At 33.8% G+C, this 22,189-nt stretch overlaps 1 protein-coding gene and 1 pseudogene across 2 annotated transcripts in view; both read left to right on the forward strand.

Annotated features, from left to right (window-relative positions):
* The window catches only part of ATR (ATR serine/threonine kinase), a 101,265-nt gene that overhangs the window by 29,112 nt on the left and 49,964 nt on the right, over positions 1-22,189 (forward strand). For both annotated transcript variants that reach the window (XM_059920171.1, XM_059920172.1), the window contains exons 17-24: positions 358-450; positions 1,951-2,081; positions 3,492-3,635; positions 5,666-5,759; positions 6,749-6,874; positions 13,798-14,004; positions 15,097-15,210; positions 18,982-19,097. In XM_059920171.1, the coding sequence (XP_059776154.1) occupies positions 358-450; positions 1,951-2,081; positions 3,492-3,635; positions 5,666-5,759; positions 6,749-6,874; positions 13,798-14,004; positions 15,097-15,210; positions 18,982-19,097 (1,025 nt within the window). The remainder of the gene's footprint in view (positions 1-357; positions 451-1,950; positions 2,082-3,491; positions 3,636-5,665; positions 5,760-6,748; positions 6,875-13,797; positions 14,005-15,096; positions 15,211-18,981; positions 19,098-22,189) is intronic.
* On the forward strand, positions 8,493-9,005 carry LOC132365067 (succinate--CoA ligase [GDP-forming] subunit beta, mitochondrial-like; annotated as a pseudogene).

A 22,189-nucleotide genomic window follows, 5' to 3' on the forward strand; every position in this document is an offset into this window, starting at 1 on the left:
TTCTCTATTCTTCTTCTCCTTAAGATAAATATCCTCTCCACTCTGGATGCTGACATGAGTCAGATCCTGAGAATCCCACCGTAGCTCAACTGTAATTCAAAAGCTTATGATTTTCTCACTGTACAGTACTATTTAATCATATTTTGATTGTAAATCAGTTTCACTAATTTTTAAAGTATTACATGTGAAAATATATGCTTTGGGAAAAATTTAATTCACCAACTGTTTATTTCCAATATTCTATGTAGTTAGATAAAATAGAAATAATCTAAATACATTGTTGGTTTATGAAATTTGATCTGTATAAAACTTATGTAGTACCTTTTTTATGTGGGTTTTTTTTTTTTTTCCCCTTAGGCTGATTATTTGCAACCCAAGTTGTTGGGCATCTTGGCCTTTTTTAACATGCAGTTACTGAGCTCCAGTGTTGGCATTGAAGATAAGAAAATGGTAGGTGGTGATAGTTGAGTTGCAAAGTGCCAGAACAGAATTCATATAGAATATGCAGGAGACATGACTTCTCCTTCTAGCTGCAAACATTCAAAGATGAAAAATAATCAAACACATGATATTCTGTGTTCCTGAACAACTCATATAAGCTTTTGGGGAATCTAAAAAGAAAAATTATATCATTTACTGTTCTTTTGTTTATAAGGGACAGAAAACTCACCCAAACTGGCTTAAAGGAATTTGTTGGCTCTGTAACTAAAAGTGTAAGGATAATATAGCTTCGGGCATAGCTTGATTTTGGACATGGTGTTATCAGAATTAACCACTTAGCTCAAATTCCTTTGGATTGGCTCTAACTTAAGTGCTAGGTGATGGCCCCAACAGCTTCAGGCTCACGTTGTCACAACATCTAGCTCAGTGGGAAGAAAAGAGACCAGCACTCCCTGATAGCTCAAACAGAAGTTGCATTATTGAATGCATTGGCCCAAATTGGTCTCATGTGAGTCATGGCCCATGGTGCTTTTGAATACCAAAAATGTTAAGTTACAGAAAGTAAAGTAACTTCAGTATTTGTCAGTGTATGTTTAAATGCATTTGGCACAGTGAAATTTCCTTATGATTGCTGTCACCATTGGTCACCCCTGGAAATTTTTGTCTGTAGATTGGGATAGAATTTTAGATACTGATTAAATTTCCCTTTTTATTGGTCTCCACTCTTCAGTCAGTAAAATTATAATAAAAGCCCATGAAGGGAAGCTTTTATTTCAGTCTGTACTCCCTTTCTCTTAATTAATTAACCTCTAAAAATTTCAGCAACCAATACTTGTCCTTTTGGTGTCAACTGGTAAATTTAATCCCCCAAATAACTTCTATCTATGTGAAATCTTTCTTACTGTTATCCCAAGTGAGAGAATAACCTCAAAACTAAGAAAACTAAAGTTTGTTTTAAACCATAAAGAGTTTGCGTATTTTGGCACATAGTTAAGGTTGACTGGAGAGTTTCTTTACCCCTTCGTTAGAATCTGGAGCTATTCATACAAGTCTGATTCTGTATTCCACACCAATAAAAATGTGTGTATTATTTTCTGAGTATGTCATTAGTTACCTATTTGTTTTATTACTAAATTAGAGCATGTTGAATTTAGTACCATTAGGACAAAAATGCATGTGCTGCATAGCAGTTTGGGATGGATATGAAGAAGATTAAACAATAGGTATTATGTTCTTAATAAATTTGAAAATTACTGCTTAAGAGGACCACCAGAACCAAAATAACAAATCACCTTCAAAGAGGGAAAAAAAAAGAACTCAACTTGTGTTTTTCAAATTTATAACTCTTACATAAGCACTTGGACAAAATAAACTGCCAATATTTATTAGACCTTGTGTTGCCAGAGAATAGGTACTCTGAGATTAGTGTGGGAAGCACTTGTCCTTAGGGCTCATCTGCTCCTGCCAGCTTCTTTATGGCTTTATTTTGAAGCCCTGCTTACTTTATAGGCCTTGAACAGTTTGATGTCTTTGATGAAATTAATGGGACCCAAACATGTCAGTTCTGTGAGGGTGAAGATGATGACCACGCTGAGAACTGGCCTTCGTTTCAAGGATGATTTTCCTGAATTGTGTTGCAGGTAAATGACTGCCTGAGTTCATGAGATTTTTTGCATTTCCCAATAGCACTAACTTGATTTCTTATCTCTTTGAGGGAATTTGGGTTCAAACCAGAAATAAGAAATAGTTAAGATAGAAAGGCTATTTGTACTGAAAAGGGAGTGTGTTTCCTTCTTTAAAAACATTTTTCTGTGAAGTATTTTAATATACTAGGAAATAGAATAATATAATGAACCCCTATATACCCGTTTCCCAGCCTCAGTAGTTATCAATATTGTTAATCTTATTTAATCTTTCCACCTCTACCTTTTTTATTGTTACTTGGAATGTTTTAAAGAAAACCCAGTATCGTATCATTGGACTTCTAAATATACCGCAGATGTATCTAGAGGATAAGGACATTTTAAAAAATATATAACCATCATAAATTATTATACTTAGCAGAACTAATAGGAATTCCTTAATATCATCTAAAATTCAGCTTTCCCCAATTGTCTCAAAGATGTTTTTTCCCAAAGATGTTGGTTTGCTTGAATTAGAATCCACATAAGATACACATGTCACACATTTGGTTGTTTGACCCCCTAAGTAACTCTTACAAATAGATGCATCCCTTAAGTCTCCTCTCCACATTTCTTTTAGGCCACTGAGATTTGGGCGTGTAGGATTTAGCTGATTGCTAATTTAATTTAATTTCAGTAATACTGCTAACAATAAAACTACTGAATGCAGTTTAAGCTTCTGAAAGTTTCTTTTTGTTCTTGACTATATTTTATTGGAGATGTACAGTCAGAATAATATGTTTTACTATATTCAGAATCCTGTGATAAACCATAATGGAAAAGAATATTAGAAAGAATTTTAAAAAATAATATGTTTTAAAGTCATGTGAAATAATTCTTTCCTGTATAGCTGTGCCATCTACTTGGTATTATTAGGTTCAGTTTAAGTTTGCTTAAAATTTGTAGAGGTTGCTTTTTTCTTCTATTTTATATAATTTAAAAATCATATAAAACATTTACTTTGTCCCAAATTCAAATTTGTGTAACAAGTTACACTCAGAGAATCTAGCCTTCATTCCTGAATTGCTAAAAATAGATGTGTCTATTTTTATTAATTTTTGTATAATCCCCCCCTTTCTAAAAGTATAAGCAAATGCACACTTACTCACAGATACTTTTTTTTGTCATGTTAACCCTGCACCAAAAGGTAGCATATTATAAGCATTGTTTTTCACCTTGCTTTTTTGACTTAGTGTATTATAGAGATCACTCTATTTGAGTGTACAGTACTCATCTTTATTCCATTTTACAGCTGCCTTGTAATCTTTTTGCTTATATGTATCATTGTTTGTTCATCTAATAATTAACTGGTGAAGCTTTGCAAATAATAAAAATGATGTGACTTTTAACTTTTGTTTTTTCATGTAGGGCTTGGGACTGCTTTGTTCGTTGCCTGGATCATGCTTATCTAGGCTCCCTTCTCAGTCATGTAATAGTAGCTTTGTTACCTCTCATACACATCCAGCCTAAAGAAACTGCAGCTATATTTCACTACCTCATAATTGAAAACAGGTATTGTAAATGAAATTAATAAAGATAACAGCTTTTTACTACTGCATTTTTATGTCTCAGGGTATTAGGGTTACTGTTGGTAGCGTGGAACTGTTCACATTCTTTTTAATTTAGAGTCCGTTAATAAACAGAAGTAATTGACATGCTTTAAGTCAATACATACCAAACTGATGCTCTTTCAGTTGTGACATGGCTTTTATTATTAATATATTTTAAGCTTAGTAGTTAGTAGGTCAATAACTCAAAATTATTTTTCATCAATTTTGAAAGGGGTGAGACTAATATTACCTTTCTTCTCACAGTTAAAAGGCAGACAGTTGAATGCATGAGAAAGATTAGGAGAGCTAATAACTTTTTTCTACAGCTTACCTTAGTTGAAACCCTTATTACTTCATTGCATTAACCTTTTAACCAGCCTCCCTTCCTTTAAGCTTTTATTATGTTTCTTCATATTGTTCATATTTTAAAACATCTCTTTATCTGTATCATTTCAGCGTACAGAGGCATTCTGTTTTTCTCCATTTCCTAGCTGATAAATTCCAAATTGTTTATTTTGATATTCAAGGCTTTCTAAAATCTGGCCACATCTTATTTCTTAAAATCATTTCCCAAGATTTTTCAAAGCAGATATTAGGCTGTAGCCAATCCAGACTGCTAATGCAAGAATATACATTACTCCTTCCCATTTTTATTTTTCACTCAGGCTGCTTTTTAGCCTGGAATGTCTTTCTATACACTTAAATTTTTTTTGTCCATTTTTGCACATACTGTTGTATGTCATAGTTACTTCTGAAAAATTAGGATTTAAGTACTATTTATTTACTTACTTATCCTTATGCTATTGCAGTTCCATTAATCATTTTCAGTAACTGTTCAATCAGGGAGAAAATACAGAAGAAAAGGTTAATGGAGTTTTTTCCCAATTAAAATACTTTTCTTTTTGGTATTTTGTACATAATGGAACAATATAATCACTGATCTAGATCACTTTTCAAATACCTTTTGGATTATTATGCAAATAGTATATCTTTGCTGTTTATTTTAGAGGAATCATTTCTCTGCCTTTTCATATAATAAAAAAATTCTCTTTCACTCTGCCAGATAGAAGACCTTAAGCTCTCTGAGTGAAGGAGTTACTGCAGCTTTCTTTATTGTTACATCCCCAGTTTCTAGCAAATAGTAGCACATAGTAGTTACTTAATACCTGTTTGTTGCATGAGTTAATGAAGACTAGAATTTAGAAACACTTTTATTTGGACCCAGAAATATTAGGGCTTTACATTTGAAGCAAGTTAAAAATTGTAGCCTCAGTAAGAATTACTTACGTATTTTTCTCTAGTATATCTTTGTGAGAATTTGTGTTTTGGGGTTGGGTTTGTATTGCCGCATTATACACCACTCCAAAACCTAGTGTCTTAAAACAACAAGCATCTTTATTTACTCATGATTTTGCAGTCTGGGCTGGGTTCAGCTGGTCAGTTCCTTGGCTGTTCTTACCAATGGTCATTGCAGTCAGCCAGCAGGTAGACTTGGCTGGGCTTCTCCCTCTTTCATTTAGTCTCAGAGCTTCTCTCTCTCTCCATGTAACCTGTCTCTGATGGTAGCCAGACTTCTTACGTGGTGACTCAGGACTCTCATGAGGACAAAACCAGAAGCTTCCAGACCTTTTTAACACTTAGGCCACAAATAGGCCCAACATCTCTTCTGCCACATTCTGTTTTTTAAAGCAAGTCACACACCTAGCCCAAATTGAAGATGAAGTGACTATACATAGGAGTATATACCAAGACATAGAGATTATTCAGGGCCACCAATGTAGCAGACTGCCACAGGGTGATTTTGTTAGATTTGATTATTTGCCACTATTACCTGAGCATCCTTGACATGGTTAGGAAAAATACTTTGCATGTCAATAGTCAACTAGCACTTTCAAGTGTGAATTAAGTTGGCCTTAGTTTCAACCTCTGCTTTGTATTTTTTTTTTATTTCATATTCGGCAAATAATTCTTTTTCTTCCAACTAACTATTAGGGATGCTGTGCAAGATTTTCTTCATGAAATATATTTTTTACCTGATCATCCAGAATTAAAAAAGATAAAAGCAGTTCTACAGGAATACAGAAAGGTATTTAATTTTTTATGTATGGTTTAGGAGATCATTGATACAAAATTATTCCTAAGTTCCAGAACACTGAGTAGAGATTCTTTGGAATCATATCTAAGGATATTATAGTCATATTCTGATGGCTAATTTCTGATGACTAAATAATCCTATATTGAGTCCATGATTTTTAGAAGGAAGTTTTAGCATCTAGATCAAAGATTTAATAGGATTAGATAGAACAGAGAGCAAAGGATACAGTTCTTATGCCTTTACTACCCAGATCACTATGTTCTTACTTACAGTCCCTAAAAGAAGTGACTGTAGATGCATACTCTGAGTAAAGAAAGAAAGCTGTGGGAGGATTCCAATTTTTTTGTGCTACAAACCATGTTATGGAAGTGTCAGATCTGATTCTGAGCTTTAGAAGGGGAATCATCTGTAGTTCCAACATCCTGAAGTTCAGTGAACTCTCTGAAATTATAAAAATATTAGTGGTGATTCCATAGAATTTTAGGGCAGGAAGTGGGATACCTGACCTTGGGTCAGAGTAGCAGATGTATTTACTACAGATCGCAAGATTGATTCTGAAGACTTTATATGCTTTTGTACTGGGTAAATCATCAGTCATAAGAAAGTAAGTAGTCAAAATAAGGGGTGAATTATCTGCTTAATCTGTAGACCTCGTTCAAGGCTATTGTGTAGCCCTTTGTAAATTAAGGGAAACTTGCCTTTCTTACCAAGAAGGATTTATTTTGGATAAGTAAATTCTTTAGTTGAAATAAAATTTTTCTCCAGATCTAAAGATTTTAGAATGAAATCCCTTTCCCTGAGAATTACTAGAAGTTCATATGCTATACAAAGGAAGAGATAGAAATTATTTTTTAAAACTGCTTTCAATTGGGGTACAGTTTAACTACTTTAATGGTAACTATGTAGGAAATACAGGCCTTCTGAAATGGTTCCTGAAGTGGTTAATTGATAAGGTGTATCTCTCTGTGCTCTTTATATAGGAGACCTCTGAGAGTACTGATCTTCAGACAACTCTTCAGCTATCCATGAAAGCAATTCAACATGAAAATGTAGATGTTCGTATTCATGCTCTTACAAGCTTGAAGGAAACCTTGTATAAAAATCAGGTATACTAAGATATAATTAAAGAGCTATAGAAAAGAAAGGTTGGAAGTTTAAAGAAAAGATGACCGATTGGTGTATTTGCTTGAGATTCAGTAGGTTCAATGAAAGAAGTGATTTTTATTTTACCAAGATTATCAGATATGCCTTAGAATCAGTAATTCATGAGATACCCTTTGAGGCTGAAGAGGTTTGCATATTTTTTTGTTGTTTTTGAAGGGTCATGATTTGGCAGTTATATTTTAGGTTTACTGCATCTTCCTGAGGAAGGGTTGTATGTGTTTGTACAGCAGCAGTTTCTGTGAGTTTTCTCATATAATTTTCTGTAGCTATCTTCCATATACAATTTCAGTAATTATGCCATTTTACATTTTGATGGAATTAACTGTGTTTTAATGAAGCTAAATTTTTAAATTTCCTTTTTTATGGGACCAGTGAACTTTATTCTTTTCCTTGTCAGCATAATGTAGATTATCCCTAACCTTGGTAAGAGTGAGAATTGGTATTTAAAATACCAGATCACTATAAATCTATAAAGTGGAAAAATTTTAAATGAGGTATTCATTTTTGCATATCAAGAACCCATATGATGGGTGTTCCCTGGTGGGCCATTGGTTGAGACTTCACCTTCCAATGCAAGGGGTGCGGGTTCCATCCCTGGTTGGGGAGCTAAGATCCCACGTGCCTCGCGGCCAAAAAACCAAAACATAAAACAGAAGCAGTATTGTAACAAATTCAATAAAGACTTTAAAAATGGTCTACATCAAAAGAATCTTAAAAAAAAAAAAACCCATATGATAAGATGTGAGAGCCTAAGACCCTCGGGAGTTAGTGAATTGCAAAATTGTGTTGTATTTGTTTTCATGATAGAAGGAAGCATTTACTTAGGACAAAAGATATACATGATGGTAACAAGTACGTGCTTCAGAGTCAGTGCACTTGTGTAACCAGTGTGGGAAACAGCCAACATGGAGATGATCCTACCACATGTGAGGAGCCTTGAATCTCCTTCAGTGTAGGTTTCACGCCCTCCTAACTGTAGATCTAGATTATCAGTAGATAATACAGTCAGTATACTGGCCCAAAACACCTAGGAAAAAAGAGAGAAGGAAATGGTTTCTTTTCCAACTATGGCAAGAAGGTAACATCAAAGTTGAAAGCAGTTCAGTTAAGTTCTTGAATAGTGCTATCCAAAAGAATTTTCTGTGAGGATGGAAATGTTCTGCACCTACACTGTATAAGCATTGCAGCCACTAGCCACATGTGGCTCTCTGGAGGACTTGAAATGTATGATTGAAGAACTGAATTTTTTATTTAATTTTGCTTAATTTAAATTTAAACAGCTGCATGTGGATAGTGGCTATCTTATTGGACTATCTTAGTGCAGCTCTAGAAGAACCTACAGCAATAACCAGAGTATGAAACTGATGTAAGATAACAGGGTTAGAGATCAAGAGAGTCTTTGTAGCGATGCTGTGAGAGTCCATGAAAGAACAAATGCAAAAGATATTCTTTTAGAAGTTCAAATCTTAGCCACAGAGAGAGGAAAAGATACTTTAGGAGTGCATTGAAAGACAGTATTTATCTAAAAATAGATCTAAAGTTGTATAACTGTATAAACAAATAATTTGGTATAATGTAGTAATAAAGCACACTTAAAGATGGTGTGACAGTTAATAAGGTGATGGCTAAGGTAGCCTTGGATACGTAACTATTTTGATGGACTGACCTTGCAAAAGTGCTGTACTCTAGGGTAGTCACCAGAGGATCATTGACATTAAAGAAATGACAGCTTCTACTCCTTACTTTTAAGGAGGAATATACATATTTGAAGGAATATAGGACAGCTAAGCTCAGTGGATAGCAGAAAAATTTAACTTCTATGTCAAAAAAATCAGGCTATAGATCAAACTAAGCAACCATATAACCACTTTCTGAAAATTGATGCTGCTCAGGTTGAAGTGAATCCCTATGGTGAAATCCCAGAAGGACAAGTTGTTTGTGTTGAGACCAAAATAAACTTGGATGACAATGCAGAATAAATAATAAGAAGGTATATTTACTAATAATTACAAATCTGAGAATGAGCCCATTGAAAATAAAGCTGCTAGGGACTTCCAAGTTATCCTAGGATAATGGTGGATGTCTGAATGTGAATCTCTGTATACCCTGCAAAACGCCATAAATAGCAAAAAGGAGAGCAAATAAAACCACACATAAGTCACACCTTCCACATAACTGTGAGACTGAGAATACTATGAACTTCAAATTACCTGTAATCAGCAGAGCTATCTCTGGAGCTCTTGCCACAAGCTTGTGTTGAGAACAGTTAGATTCTGAGGAGACCCTATGAAAAAAAAGTGGAGTGAAGGAACTATGGATGATGATAAAGCAAAGACAAAATCACCAGCTGAGACGATCCCACTCTAGGTGCAACGATACTGAAAGTTGGTCTAAGATGTGGTACATCAGAGAATTGGTTATAGGGAAGGTACTTGAAAGTGTGTAGATCCTAAGGTTGCAGTCTTTGGAAGTCATTATCTCTGGGGAGAAGTAAAAGAATAGGAAGGGGGAGGCACTTTTTGGAGAGAGTAGTAAACAGAAGGAAGAAAGTAAGAGAGAGAATTTTAAGGGTCCTGCAGAAATAAAAAGAAATCCACAAAATCAAAGATATACCTCCCCATACTACTCTCTGCCAATAAAAGCTACTTATGAAAAAAACTCCACTGAGCTATGCTGACAGAAAAGAGTACTTACGAAATCAGAATCTTGTAAGCTACTACAAAATCCTTACTGTTAACTGCATACAGCTATTATGAAGGGCCCACAATATAAATAGAAAAAAATATATGTTCTATACATATACAAGGTTACTATAAGACAAAAACAGAAAATGAAAATTAAATCTTTGGTTGATGACAATTTCTCCCCCAAAACCAATCATAAAGCATAAGTAAACTAGACTTAGCACTATAACCTGATTTAAATATTTCAAGCAAGCATTTGCAGATATAAAAAAAGAATTAAGGGAATCTCCTGGCAGTCCAGTGGTTAGGACTCCACACTTTCACTGCTGAGGGCCCAGGTTCAACCCCCGGTCTGGGAACTAAGATCCTGCAAGCTGTGTGGCGTAGCCAAAAAAAAAATTAAGTGAGAAATGGATAAAAAAACAAGATATGAAACAAGAGGTGACTGAACTGAAGAAGTTGAAGAAATGAAGGTTAAATTATAAGGACCGTGGGGGAAGAATATATATGACTAAAACTTTAGTAAGGAGTATTGATGAAAGGCAGAAGAATAATCAAGAGAACAAAAATGAGATTAGAGAAAGGAGTACAAAGGATCAAAGAAGTAGGTGAAATGGAAGCTTGGCAAAGATTTCACATACAAATAGAGTTTCTAAAAAAGAAAAATAAAATAATAGAACATAATTAATATTTAAAACTATAATCCAAGAACATTTTCTGGAAATAAAAGACCTAATAAGTCTGCATATTGAAAGGATCCATTGTGTACCTGCAAACATTGACCCCAGAATAGTCAACCCTGAGACATATCTTAGACTTTAATAATAAGAAATCTTCAGGACCTACAGGTAAAAAAATATTTTTAAAAAATCACTTAAAAGGGCAAGAAAAGTAAGTTAGTATCAGAATTCTCAACAGCAGTATACAGAGTGAGCCTAGAGGATAGCAGCATTTTCAAAAATGTAAGGGACACGAAGAATAAGCCAAGCTGTCCTTAGAATATCACAGATAAGAAACACAGTTTTAACGTACAAGAATTGAAGAAATATGAGTTTCACAAGCAAGCCCTTCCTAAGAGGTATGCTAGAGAATGGCTTCACTCCATCAAGAGATGACTGGGGAAACTTTGGCAAAAGAACTTATGGTTACTAGTTATATATTTAACTAAAACAACAGTGGGGACAAATTTGGGAGAATTCTATGTAAATGCTATATATTTTAATAAAATAGAAATTATGCAATTTTTTAAATGGGAGAGGAAGAGACCAAGATATAAATAAAATGAGCTTAGTCACTATTGCATAGGCAACAACTAGGAATCAAAATATACTATTTAAAACTGTTAAACAGTTAAAGAAGGTTAAATAAAGAGACCAGAGACATTATAAAAGGTATTTGTGTAAAGGGTACCTCTAGAACAAAAGTATAAATTTTCTTCTATACCAAAAGAAATTAATTTTTAGGAACTAATTATAATTTTAAAAAACTGATAGAATTGAGGCCCGGCATATCAGTCATATTAATAAATGTGAAAGACCTTAAAAGAAAAAATATTACAAATTGACTTACAAAGCAGGAAACAACTGTGTGCTGTTTGTAATACACACGTATAAAATAAATTATTTAGAAAGGCTAAAAATAAAGGAGTGAGCAAATTTTTAAGTTGAAATAAGAAAGCAGGAATTCTGATTCTGCTCCTAGACAAAGTAGAATAGAAACCAAAAAGTATTAAATGTGACAAAAAAGGGTACTTTATAATACTAAAAGCCGTAATTCACAAAAATACAATAGAAGATATGGAACTTACAAAGACGATACATTATGAATATATATACCCCTGAGCGAGCAAACCCACAGAGACAGAAGATAGATTAGTGGTTGCCTGGGGCTGGGAGGTTGGGAGGAAATGGTGAGTGAACTAATAATAGAATTAATGAAAAAAATCATACTGTTATTTTCATAAATGCTGAAATGGCCTTTGACATACTGTACCATCCATTTCAGATAAAAACACTAAAGAAAATAGGGATCGATGGATAGTACTAATATATTATAAATGTATACATATGCATATGTGTGTTTATGTATACTGCATACACATGTGCACACACATACACACGTGCACGCATGCACGCTTGATGGGGAAATAAGATGCATTCCCACTGAAAGCAAGCTTGCTCATTATCTCCACTACAATTTAACATTCAGTTGGAAATATTGGCCAATGAATTTAGATAAGAGAAAACTCAGAGGCATAAGATTTGGAAAAGACATGAAACTATCTCTATTTGCAGATAGCATGCTAATATACTTGGAAAACTCTAGAAAATATTAATAAACTAGCTCAGACAACAAATTCAGTAAGACAGGAGAATATAAAAATCATAATCTTCATATAGCAACAATAACCAGGTAGAAGACTTGTTGGAAAACCCTATTTACAGTAGTAACAGAAAAAGATAATATACTTAGGAGTAAGCATAACAAGAAATGTATAAACCAATAAGAGGAAAACTTTGAAACACTCCTGAAAGACACAAAAATGTAATTGATTTAAACAAACGGAAACACCCCTTATTTATTGGGTAGGTTGACTCAATATTACAAAGATTTTAATTCTCCCTAGGATAATTTATAAATTTAATGCCATCCCAAAGAAATACCAAGTTGTTTGTTTTTTTAACTAGAGAAGTTCATACTAATGTTAAGATGGAAAAACAAACATGTAAAAAATAGCTAGGAAAAATCTGAAAAAAAAAGCAACTATGGGAGTTCAGTAGCCCTCCCAGACATTAATATACTCTACAGCCTCTATAATTATAACAGTGTGATACTGGTACATGAGTAGACAGACCACTGGGAAAAAAAATAGAAAGTCTAGAAATAGACCCAAGTGTGTATGGACCTTTAGGACATGATAAAAACATGGATTTTTTTTTCTTTTCTTTCTTTCTTTCTTTATTGAACACCTACTCATTTTATAAATTCTTTTGGAATTGAATATTTTTTGCTGAAAAATGAAACCCAGTTTATCTAACCTAGAAGTGAAGTAAAAACATTTTTAAGCACTTAGGAGAGAAGTATATTTTAAAATTACCTTTCATTTAGTGTTCATGTATTTATTGTCTTGAGTATGAACTGCATTTATCTTTGCCAACTAAAATGTTCTTTTCCTTATTGTTTTCTAGTTTTAACAAGGTAATATATATCTATAATTATATTAGTTTTGCTGTTTATTGGTTACTAGTTCATCTATTTTAAGTATTTATGCCTGAATTAACCTGTAATGTTATTTAAATGAGTTAATGTTGAAGTTTCTGGATGACATAAAATGTCTTTATTTTTCTTTTGAAATGTATTATTCTAATTTGAATCACAGTTTTAACATGGAATTTGAGATGCTCATATATGCTTTACTTTTGCTAGAAGGAAAATTATGTAAACAAAGTAGTTGTAAAGTGGTCACACAGGTACAATATCTAAATCTAACTGGCTTGAGAATAGTCATTTCTTACGCCTAACAGTTTTTCATTATAGCATCCTCGGTAGATAGATGAAAAAAGATTACTTGAACCAACATATTTTTTCATAAAGCCTACCTCTTTCTTCCTACGTCTTTTGTTTTAAATCATCCCCACAGGACTCTTTTCCCGTATCTTTTTCTCCTGTAATAGCTTTTTATACACTCTTCAGTTTTCTTATTTTAATTAATAGCTCTTCCTTATTGACTTGTTTACTAAAATATCTATTATCCTTGAAAAGATACTCTGAGCTCTTTTTCATCTTCATTTCTTCTTTACTTTGTACACATATTTGTTATTGTACATATTGTATGATATTTTATCTGTTTGCATGTTTATTTTCCCTTTAGATTGTAAACTCATTGGGATAAGACTGTCTTATTTCTGTATACTGATGTAATAATACTCAGTAACTGTTTATTTAATGGATTAGTGATTAAAACTTTTAAGCACACTTAATGATTCTAATCCCACAACATATTGTGGACTATATTATGTGAACTCAGCAAAAACTAGGTGAAAAGACTGAAGATATTTAATTTTTGAAGAATTTAATTTTGTCAATATTTGTCTGATATTCCTTAATTTTTTTAAGCTTTCTGGTTAGGACAATATACTAGTTTGTAGAAGTTATGTATAAACTTTCTACTTTTATTTTAGGAAAAACTGATCAGATATGCAACAGATAGTGAAACAGTGGAACCTGTTATTTCACAGTTGGTGACAGTGCTTTTGAAAGGTTGCCAAGATGCAAACTCTCAAGCTCGGTTGCTCTGTGGGGAGTGCTTAGGGGAATTGGGAGCAATAGATCCAGGTCGGCTAGATTTCTCAACCACTGAAACCCAAGGAAAAGATTTTACATTTGTGGTAAGTTTTGGTAATTTGGAATGACCAGAAGAGTTCTCTGTCCTAATGGGGTTTCTATATTCCATTTACAAGAAACTATTCAGGTTATCCTTAGTGGCAGCTTGATCTAAACTAGACAATTTAGGTAATTTCTGAGTTTATTCCTTAATACTATTGCAGAGACCTTTAGCCAAAAACTATAAAGTTGGAGTCCAGTCTAGTGTGCTATGTTCTTTTAAATAAGCTTTCTAGGGACTTCCCTGGTGGCACAGTGGTTAAGAATCTGCCTGCCAATGCAGGGGGCACAGGTTCGATCCCTGGTCCGGGAAGATACCACATGCTGTGGAGCAACTAAGCCCGTGTGCCACAACTACTGAGCCTGCGTGCCACAACTACTGAAGCCCATGCACCTAGAGCCCGTGATCCGCAACAAGAGAAGCCACCGCAATGAGAAGCCCACTCACCACAACGAAGACCCAACACAGCCAAAAATAAATAAAAAACAAAAACAAAAAAATAAATAAGCTTTCTAACCTAATCATGACAGATACTTAAAATCTAATTAATTATTTAAATTTTACTATTTAAACACAATTGCTAAGTGTCTCCATGGGAAACTGATTCCCAGGGTGTTTTAATAGTGTGTATATAAAAATGTTTCCATAGTCAAATGAGTGTGGGAAATCTTATAAAACAAAATTAAACAGAACTTTTAATATATTGGGGAACGTTATGAATCTCCTAGAGAAGAGTGTGTGAAAATTATTTTTTGGAGCTTCTCAGTTGACCAAGGTTCTACAGAATGCAAGTTAGGAAATTCTATATGTACAATTTTCTTTCTAAGAGTTAAAAAACAAAAAATGCAAATTGCTGGATTTATGTAAAAGTTGAATGAGTCTAACACTTTATAAATAGTCTGAAAAGCCTTAGATTTGGCTTCTTAGCTACAGGTTATATTTTAGTCGTGGTACCAAACTTTGTTTACACCTTACTGAGCTTTCCTTTTCGAAGTTAAATTCACTTAGGTGACTAAGTTAAATTCACCATGGAATGATGTACAGTTTAAGAAAATTTATACAAATTATTCTGTAATTTTTTCTTGTTCTTATTGAGACTGGAGTAGAAGATGCAAACTTTGCCTATGGATTATTGATGGAACTAACAAGAGCTTACCTCGCATATGCAGATAACAGCCGAGCTCAAGATTCAGCTGCTTATGCCATTCAGGTAAGAGTGTATATAGACATTACTGGCTTTATGTTATTAAATTCTAGTAAGAAAGTTGTAAATTCTGTGCTTTAGAAACTCTTATTTTTTTTTGACTGTCACTTTTATTATCAAAGTAATACACGTTCTTAACAAAAATTTCAAACAGTACAGAAATGTACCCTCCTAACAGATTATTATATGTACTTGGAAGTTTTTTCTATGTGTATACAAATATATATGTTTTCTCCACCAAACAAGCAGATCATAGTACTTGATTTTCTTCTGTGCTTAATAGTCTTATCTTGTGTAATTTTCCATGTCAGTGCATATATCTCTAATTCATTCTTTTCAATGACTTAATATTCAATATGAACATGCCGTAATTTAAGAAATTTATTTAACACGTTTAGGTTGTGTTCAGTGTTTTGTTTCTACAAAAAAATGATTTTGAAAACATACATAATTTCTAAGTACTTGAGTGAATATATCAACAATAAATATCAAGAAATTAAAATGTCTCAGAGCAGATACAGAGTTTACATTTGATAGATTTTATCAAAAAAGCTTCACCAGATAATATTCCCTTGACAAACCTGCCCTTAATTAAAATTTTAAGTCTTTGCCAGTGTGACAAATAAAAAATGATATTGTTTCATTTTAATTTGCATTTAATTATGAGAGAGGTGTAACAACTTTTATATATTTATTGCTTTTTTGTGAATTTTCCCTACATGATCTTTTCCCATTTTTCCCTTGGTATTGGTCTTTCTTTTAATTGATTTTTTAAAACCTGTTTGGATGTAGTGGAAATTAACCCTGTGTCTACCATACGTGTAATAAATATTTTTCCAGTTTGACTTTTTTGGCCCCTTTTCATGATATTTTTTTTAATTAAAAGATTTTTTATTTTGTTAGATATTCAGGTCTGAAATTCATGGTTAGAGGTATGAGTTAAACATATTTGGAAGTTTTCATAATTCATAGTAGAGATGGCATTTACAACTGTGATTGTGGATGAGACGATCAAGAGAGGGAGTATGTATAGATAAAAAGGTTCTAATAATTGAGACCTGGATAATGAGAGCTCAGTGAGAAGAGGGAAAAAGTAAGAAAACTGAGAAGGAGCTACCAATAAGGTAGGAGAATGTGGTGTTCTGGAAGACAAGAAAGTGTTTCAGGAAGTATGGAGTGATCCAAATTCTGATCATAGGTTTAATAATTTCAGGGTTGAGAATTGACCATTAGCTGTATTAACATAAAGGTCATTGGTGACCTTGACAAAAGCAGTTTCAGTGTAGTTTAGAAAGCCTCATTACAGTATTTTTAAGAACATGTGGGAAGAGAGGAATTAGAGAAATTACAGAAACTCTTTTGAGGAGTGTTCCTATCAAGGAGAGAGGAAGAATGAGATAGTAGCTGGGGAGTAAAAGGCGTAAAGATGGGGAAAAAAAACATGTTTATCTGTTGCTTGGGAACAGTTCAGCAGGAGGAGAATAGCGATGCTGTATAAGAGAATTGGTATAATACTATTTTAAATAGGTAAAGAGATGTGGAATATAGTGTACCAGTGGAAAGAGTAGCCTTAATTAAAAACAAACACAATTTGGGACTTCCCTGGTGGTCCAGTGGTTAAGACTCCACACTCCCAATGCAGGGTGCCTGGGTTTGATCCCTGGTCAGGGAACTAGAGCCTGCATGCCGCAACTAAGACCTGGCACAGCCAAATAAAAAAATAAATATTTAAAAAGAAAAAGAAACAAACAAGGGACTTCCCTCGTGGCACAGTGGTTAATAATCCGCCTGCCAGTGCAGGGGACACGGGTTTGAGCCCTGGTCCAGGAAGATCCCACATGCCGCAGAGCAACTAAGCCCATGTGCCACAGCTACTGAGCCTGTGCTCTAGAGCCCACAAGCCACAACTACTGAGCCCGGGTGCCACAACTACTGAAGCCCACGTGCCTAGAGCCCGTGCTCTGCAACAAGAGAAGCCTCTGCAATGAGAAACCCATGTACCTTTGGTAGTGTATATATGTCCATGCCACTCTCTCACTTCGTCCCAGCTTACCCTTCCCCCTCCAGCCGCATAGCACAGGGAGATCAGCTTGTTGCCTTGTGACCACCTAGAGGGGTGGGATAGGGAGGGTGGGAGGGAGACGCAAGAGAGAGGAGATATGGGGATATATGTATACGTATAGCTGATTCACTTTGTTATAAAGCAGAAACTAACACACCATTGTAAAGCAATTATACTCCAATAAAGATGTTTAAAAAAAAAAAAAGAGGAAGAAGCTCGCGCACTGCCACGAAGAGTAGCCCCAGCTCGTCACAACTAGAGAAAGCCCGCGCACAGCAACGAAGACCCAATGCGGCCATAAATTAACTAGTTAATTAATTAATTAAAAAATAAAACATACAATTGTGACTCATTAAATTAGAGTAAATTAAAAAGAAAAAACCAATTCATCTGTAGTAACAAAAGAGAAAGCGGAGCGTATAAGCACTGATACTGATATTGCCAGGCTGGGGAGATATTAGCATGGAAATTGTGGAGATCTCTTGTGATTACTTGTTTTCTCAGTGAAATATGAAGCAAGATCTACAACTGTAAGTATATTAGTGTGTTTTGTTTTTTCTTCCAATTTTATTGAGATATAATTGACATACAGCGCTGTATAAGTTTAAGATGTGTAGCATAATGATTTGACTTACATACATCGTGAAATGATTATCACAATAAGTTTAGTGAACGTCCATTATCTCACATAGATACAAAATTAAATTTTAAAAAATATATTTTTCCTGGTGATTAGAACTCTTGGGATTTATTCTCTTAACAACTTTCATATATAACATATAGCAGTGTTAATTATATTTATCATGTTCTGCAATACATCCCTAGTATTTATTTATAAGTGGAAGTTTGTACCTTTTACTGCCTTTATCTAATTCCCCTCCCCTAACATTAAAAGTATAAATGGTCCCAAGACCAAAAAGTTAGAGGATTGCTGATTTACTAAGTCTGTTATTGGAGGTTGATTATGAGGACTTCTGTAGCCAGAGTGACTTTGCAAACATCAGAAAAAGCTGGCTTCAAACAAAATTTTAATAACATTTTAAAGTTAAATGAAAATGTTTTGAATACCTACAATTATTAGGAATACATCTATTGCATGTGGTCCTTTTCAGTGAAATTAGAAAGAAAGAATAGTAGATGATGGAAGATATAATACCCTAACATATTTGTCTTGTTTTAAAGATTGATATTGGGAGACAAAGATTTTTTTTTTTCTTTATAAAATCCCACTTGTTTTATTTTCAGGAAAGTAAAATATAACCATTTCATTGATGGACTTGAATAGTAAATTGGTCTTTAACATTTGCATCTTATTTTCAGAATTTTAAGATCAGTACTTTATATATAGAATTTGAGATATCTTGAATTTTCGAACTATTTTGGATTTGTAGTTACGTTCATTAAAATTCAGAAAAGGTCAAATTCTAAAAGTTCTGCAAATATAGAAAATTCCAGTTTTTTTCCTCCAAATAGCTTAGTCATTTGTTTCAATACATGTTATGTACAGCACACAAATTGCATGTTCAAATATTACCACAGCTTTGTGACCTTGAGTAAGTCACCTAAATGGTTTTAAGCATTGAGACAACTCCAAAATTTTATCATTGTATGTATTTTTCTATGTATTTTTATGGCTGTAATGTGTAGAATGTTGATGGATGTAAAGGTTTATCTGTTTCATTGACGATTTACAACTGTAAAATATGTATTTGTAGGAGTTACTTTCTATTTATGACTGTAGAGAGATGCAGACTGATGGCCCAGGTCACCAATTGTGGAGGAGATTTCCCGAGCATGTTCGGGAAATACTGGAACCTCATCTAAATACTAGGTCTGTAGACTCATTAAAACTATTTTCATAAAATTGTTTTTAACTTTATAAACTAAATGTTATTTTTGATATAACTTTTTAGCATTAAAAGTATTTTTAGTATGTTCTAATACGTATTTTGCACTAAGATTTATGCTTATAATATTGTCAAAATGAGAAGTATAGTCTGCTCATTGTTTAAATTCTGTAACTTTAAGTATTGAGACAAATTCATTGAAGCTGAAAGGATTGATTTTTTTTTTTAATTCAACTGTCAGTAGTACTTTGAAAAATCTACTTTAAATTGAATATGAGTTGAAACTTTTGATAGGTCTAATTAACACAGAAATTTAAGAATTTAAAGTTAGTCCCAAAGCCTTTAGTAATCCCAATTAGAGATTAGAGACTTTTAGCCCTACCAATTTCTCCTCATGAAAATATTTTCTCCTTCTACTTTTAAAAAAAGTATTTTCTACCTTTTTGCCTCCCCATTTTAATAACTTTGTTAGGAGTGATTGAAGGCCATAAATAATTTTTAGTTAGAAACTTTAATTTTAGGTAGTCTAAGTCACAAGCTTATTGGGTATGTGACCTTGCATAAATTTAGTTTTTGAACCTTAGTAGACATGTAGTAAAATTCTTTATAAAAGCCCTTAAGTATGCATACTTATTTGCTAGATACCCTTTAATATTTAGAAACCTTTTAAACATCATTTTATTTCTTATGAAGAGCATTGTTTAAAGATATAAAATAAATGTTTGTTTTTTCTTTTTTGAGGACTCCATACTTCTCCATTTCTTTATCTATATTTTATAGCACATATAGATGCTTAAGAGTTTCTGTGATCTTGTGGAAAGTTTATGGCTTTTAGAGTCATGTAGACCCAAATTTGAATCTTGACTGCATTTGCTCACTCTAAAATCTTGGGCAATTTACTTAATATTTCCAAGTCTCAGTTTTTTTCATCTTGAAAATGTGGATAGCTTTACTTACGTTATATGATTGTTAGGAATAGAGAAGATAATGTTAAAAAGTACCTAGCAGAGTGCCTGACATTTGACTTAGACTCAATAATAAATGCTTATTCAATGTCAGCTTGTTGAATTTTGCTTTTTTTGGAAGGGGTAGTGAGGCTATTCCCTGCTTCATGTGAAGTAGAAGCCAGCATTTCTGCCCACTTGTTATTCAATGTAGTATTTCGTAAGAAGCGAACATTTTCTGCCAACTTCTTGTTCTTTCATAAGAAGAATATTTAAGTGGTCATTTATAAGAGTGATCTTAGCAAAGCAATGAGAATTCTTATGATCCTTCTACTTTTATATCTGGGAGTTTGAAGGAACCTCTCAGATGGTCCCTCAATGGTAGAAGTTAGATTTATCTAGCTGGAATCTGCTCATTGAAATCACCACCTCATAAATGTAAGAAGTCAATAGAGAGCAATATTAATGGAATTGACTCACTTTTGTATGAAACACCAAGATACCAGGTTAGCCAATAGGGCAGTTTTATAGCTTGGACTGCTTGATATTTTCTCCACAGGGCCTAGGAGAAATAAAAGACTTCCTACCATATCCTTGTTTTTGCTGCTTTAAAGTTATACTCCTATACTCTCCTTTAATTTTTTTTCTTTCACTTGGGCTGTTTATATGCAGTCACTAAACCTAGATCAAAGGGATGGCTATGTTTGGGAGATTTGATTTTTAGAACTAGTTAGATCAACTACAGTTCAAAATTGCCACAGAAATAATTTTAGGAGAAAATATCAGGATGTGTCTTGATAGAACCTGACTTGTACCCCAATATCAGTAGTTTTCTAACTAAGTTCACCATAAAACTTGGTAAAATCATCTAGAGAATTCATGAAGATTCAAAATAGTGATGGTTAACTGAGAGATTATTGGATTTTTCAGTTTTTAGCAATTTGTGATACAGTGAAATACATAATGTTTGCTGAGAACCTTGAGTATAGGGCATTAATTATATTTGTCATTTCCTAACCTTGCATTGGTGATGAAAAAGGAACCCACTCACCTCAAAATATTGCTGTACACATGTGTAAGATGAGACCTGTTTGAGCATGTTTAAGTGTTAACACTGAGGAGCAAATAGAAAGGATCATGTTGAAGTTATGGAAGAGAGAAGTGGTAATTGATATAATAAGGACCCCGAGGGGCATCCAAAATGGTAGCCATATATCTAATGGAAGATTAGATTAGAGGAAGTGAAATCTCTTTCTCTGTAATAGGGGAAGATAAAATAATGGATGGAACTTAGCAGATTTTACAGATTTAGTTGTGGGATTGTGTTAATGGTTTCTTCTTTTTTTTTTTCCATGAAGTAAGAAGTATAGGAGATGAGATTATTGGCTGAAAGTGGCAATGGAGTTGTTATAGGTGATGTAAGGATAGTGGTGATGATTTGAAATAGCCACTGTGGAAAAGAGAAGAGAGAGCTGATAAGGAAAACTTAAAAGGTTTTCTGGGCAGCGTAGAGGTCCATTGAGGTTGAAGACTAAGACATGTAGTAGTACTAATCTCATAAGCAATTTAGTGATTTTTCCTCTATCAATGCAGTGGCCTAGGTATCATTTCAGTGAAGGCAGGCATTTAGACTGATCCAAGGTTGGGAGCTTGGTGGATGGGTACCGCTGGTAAAGAAAATGTGGCAGTGGGGTGCGTACAGGATATTACCAAGAGAGTACTTGAAGTGAAGTACCATGGAGACCAAGCTGGCTAGGGAGAGAGGTAATGAAAGGAAGGTATTATAGATCAGGAGAGTTTAGCAGAGTCAAGGGACAGAAGATCTCAGTGAGAGAACAGATGTGTCAGAATAACTGAGCAAAAGAACTGGAACTTTGGGAAACTGGCCATAAAGTGAGGTCTAAATAGTACATTTTGGAAGTGAAGAAGTTTCTCTGTATTGGCAAGGGGGTCCCGATAAAGAAATAGAGGGGAAAGTCATTGAGAAGTTTTCAGTTTGACTAGATAGTTCAGCCAGACATTGAAGTCACTCAGGATGATAAGACTTGGTGAAGAAAGAAAATGCAGAGCAATTTACTAAATTTATCAATGAGTTTGGTAATCAGTGGGTTTGGTAGATGCCCAGAATGAGG

This window comes from Balaenoptera ricei, chromosome 4 (genome assembly GCF_028023285.1).
Source record: "Balaenoptera ricei isolate mBalRic1 chromosome 4, mBalRic1.hap2, whole genome shotgun sequence".
Taxonomy (NCBI): Eukaryota; Metazoa; Chordata; class Mammalia; order Artiodactyla; family Balaenopteridae; genus Balaenoptera; species Balaenoptera ricei.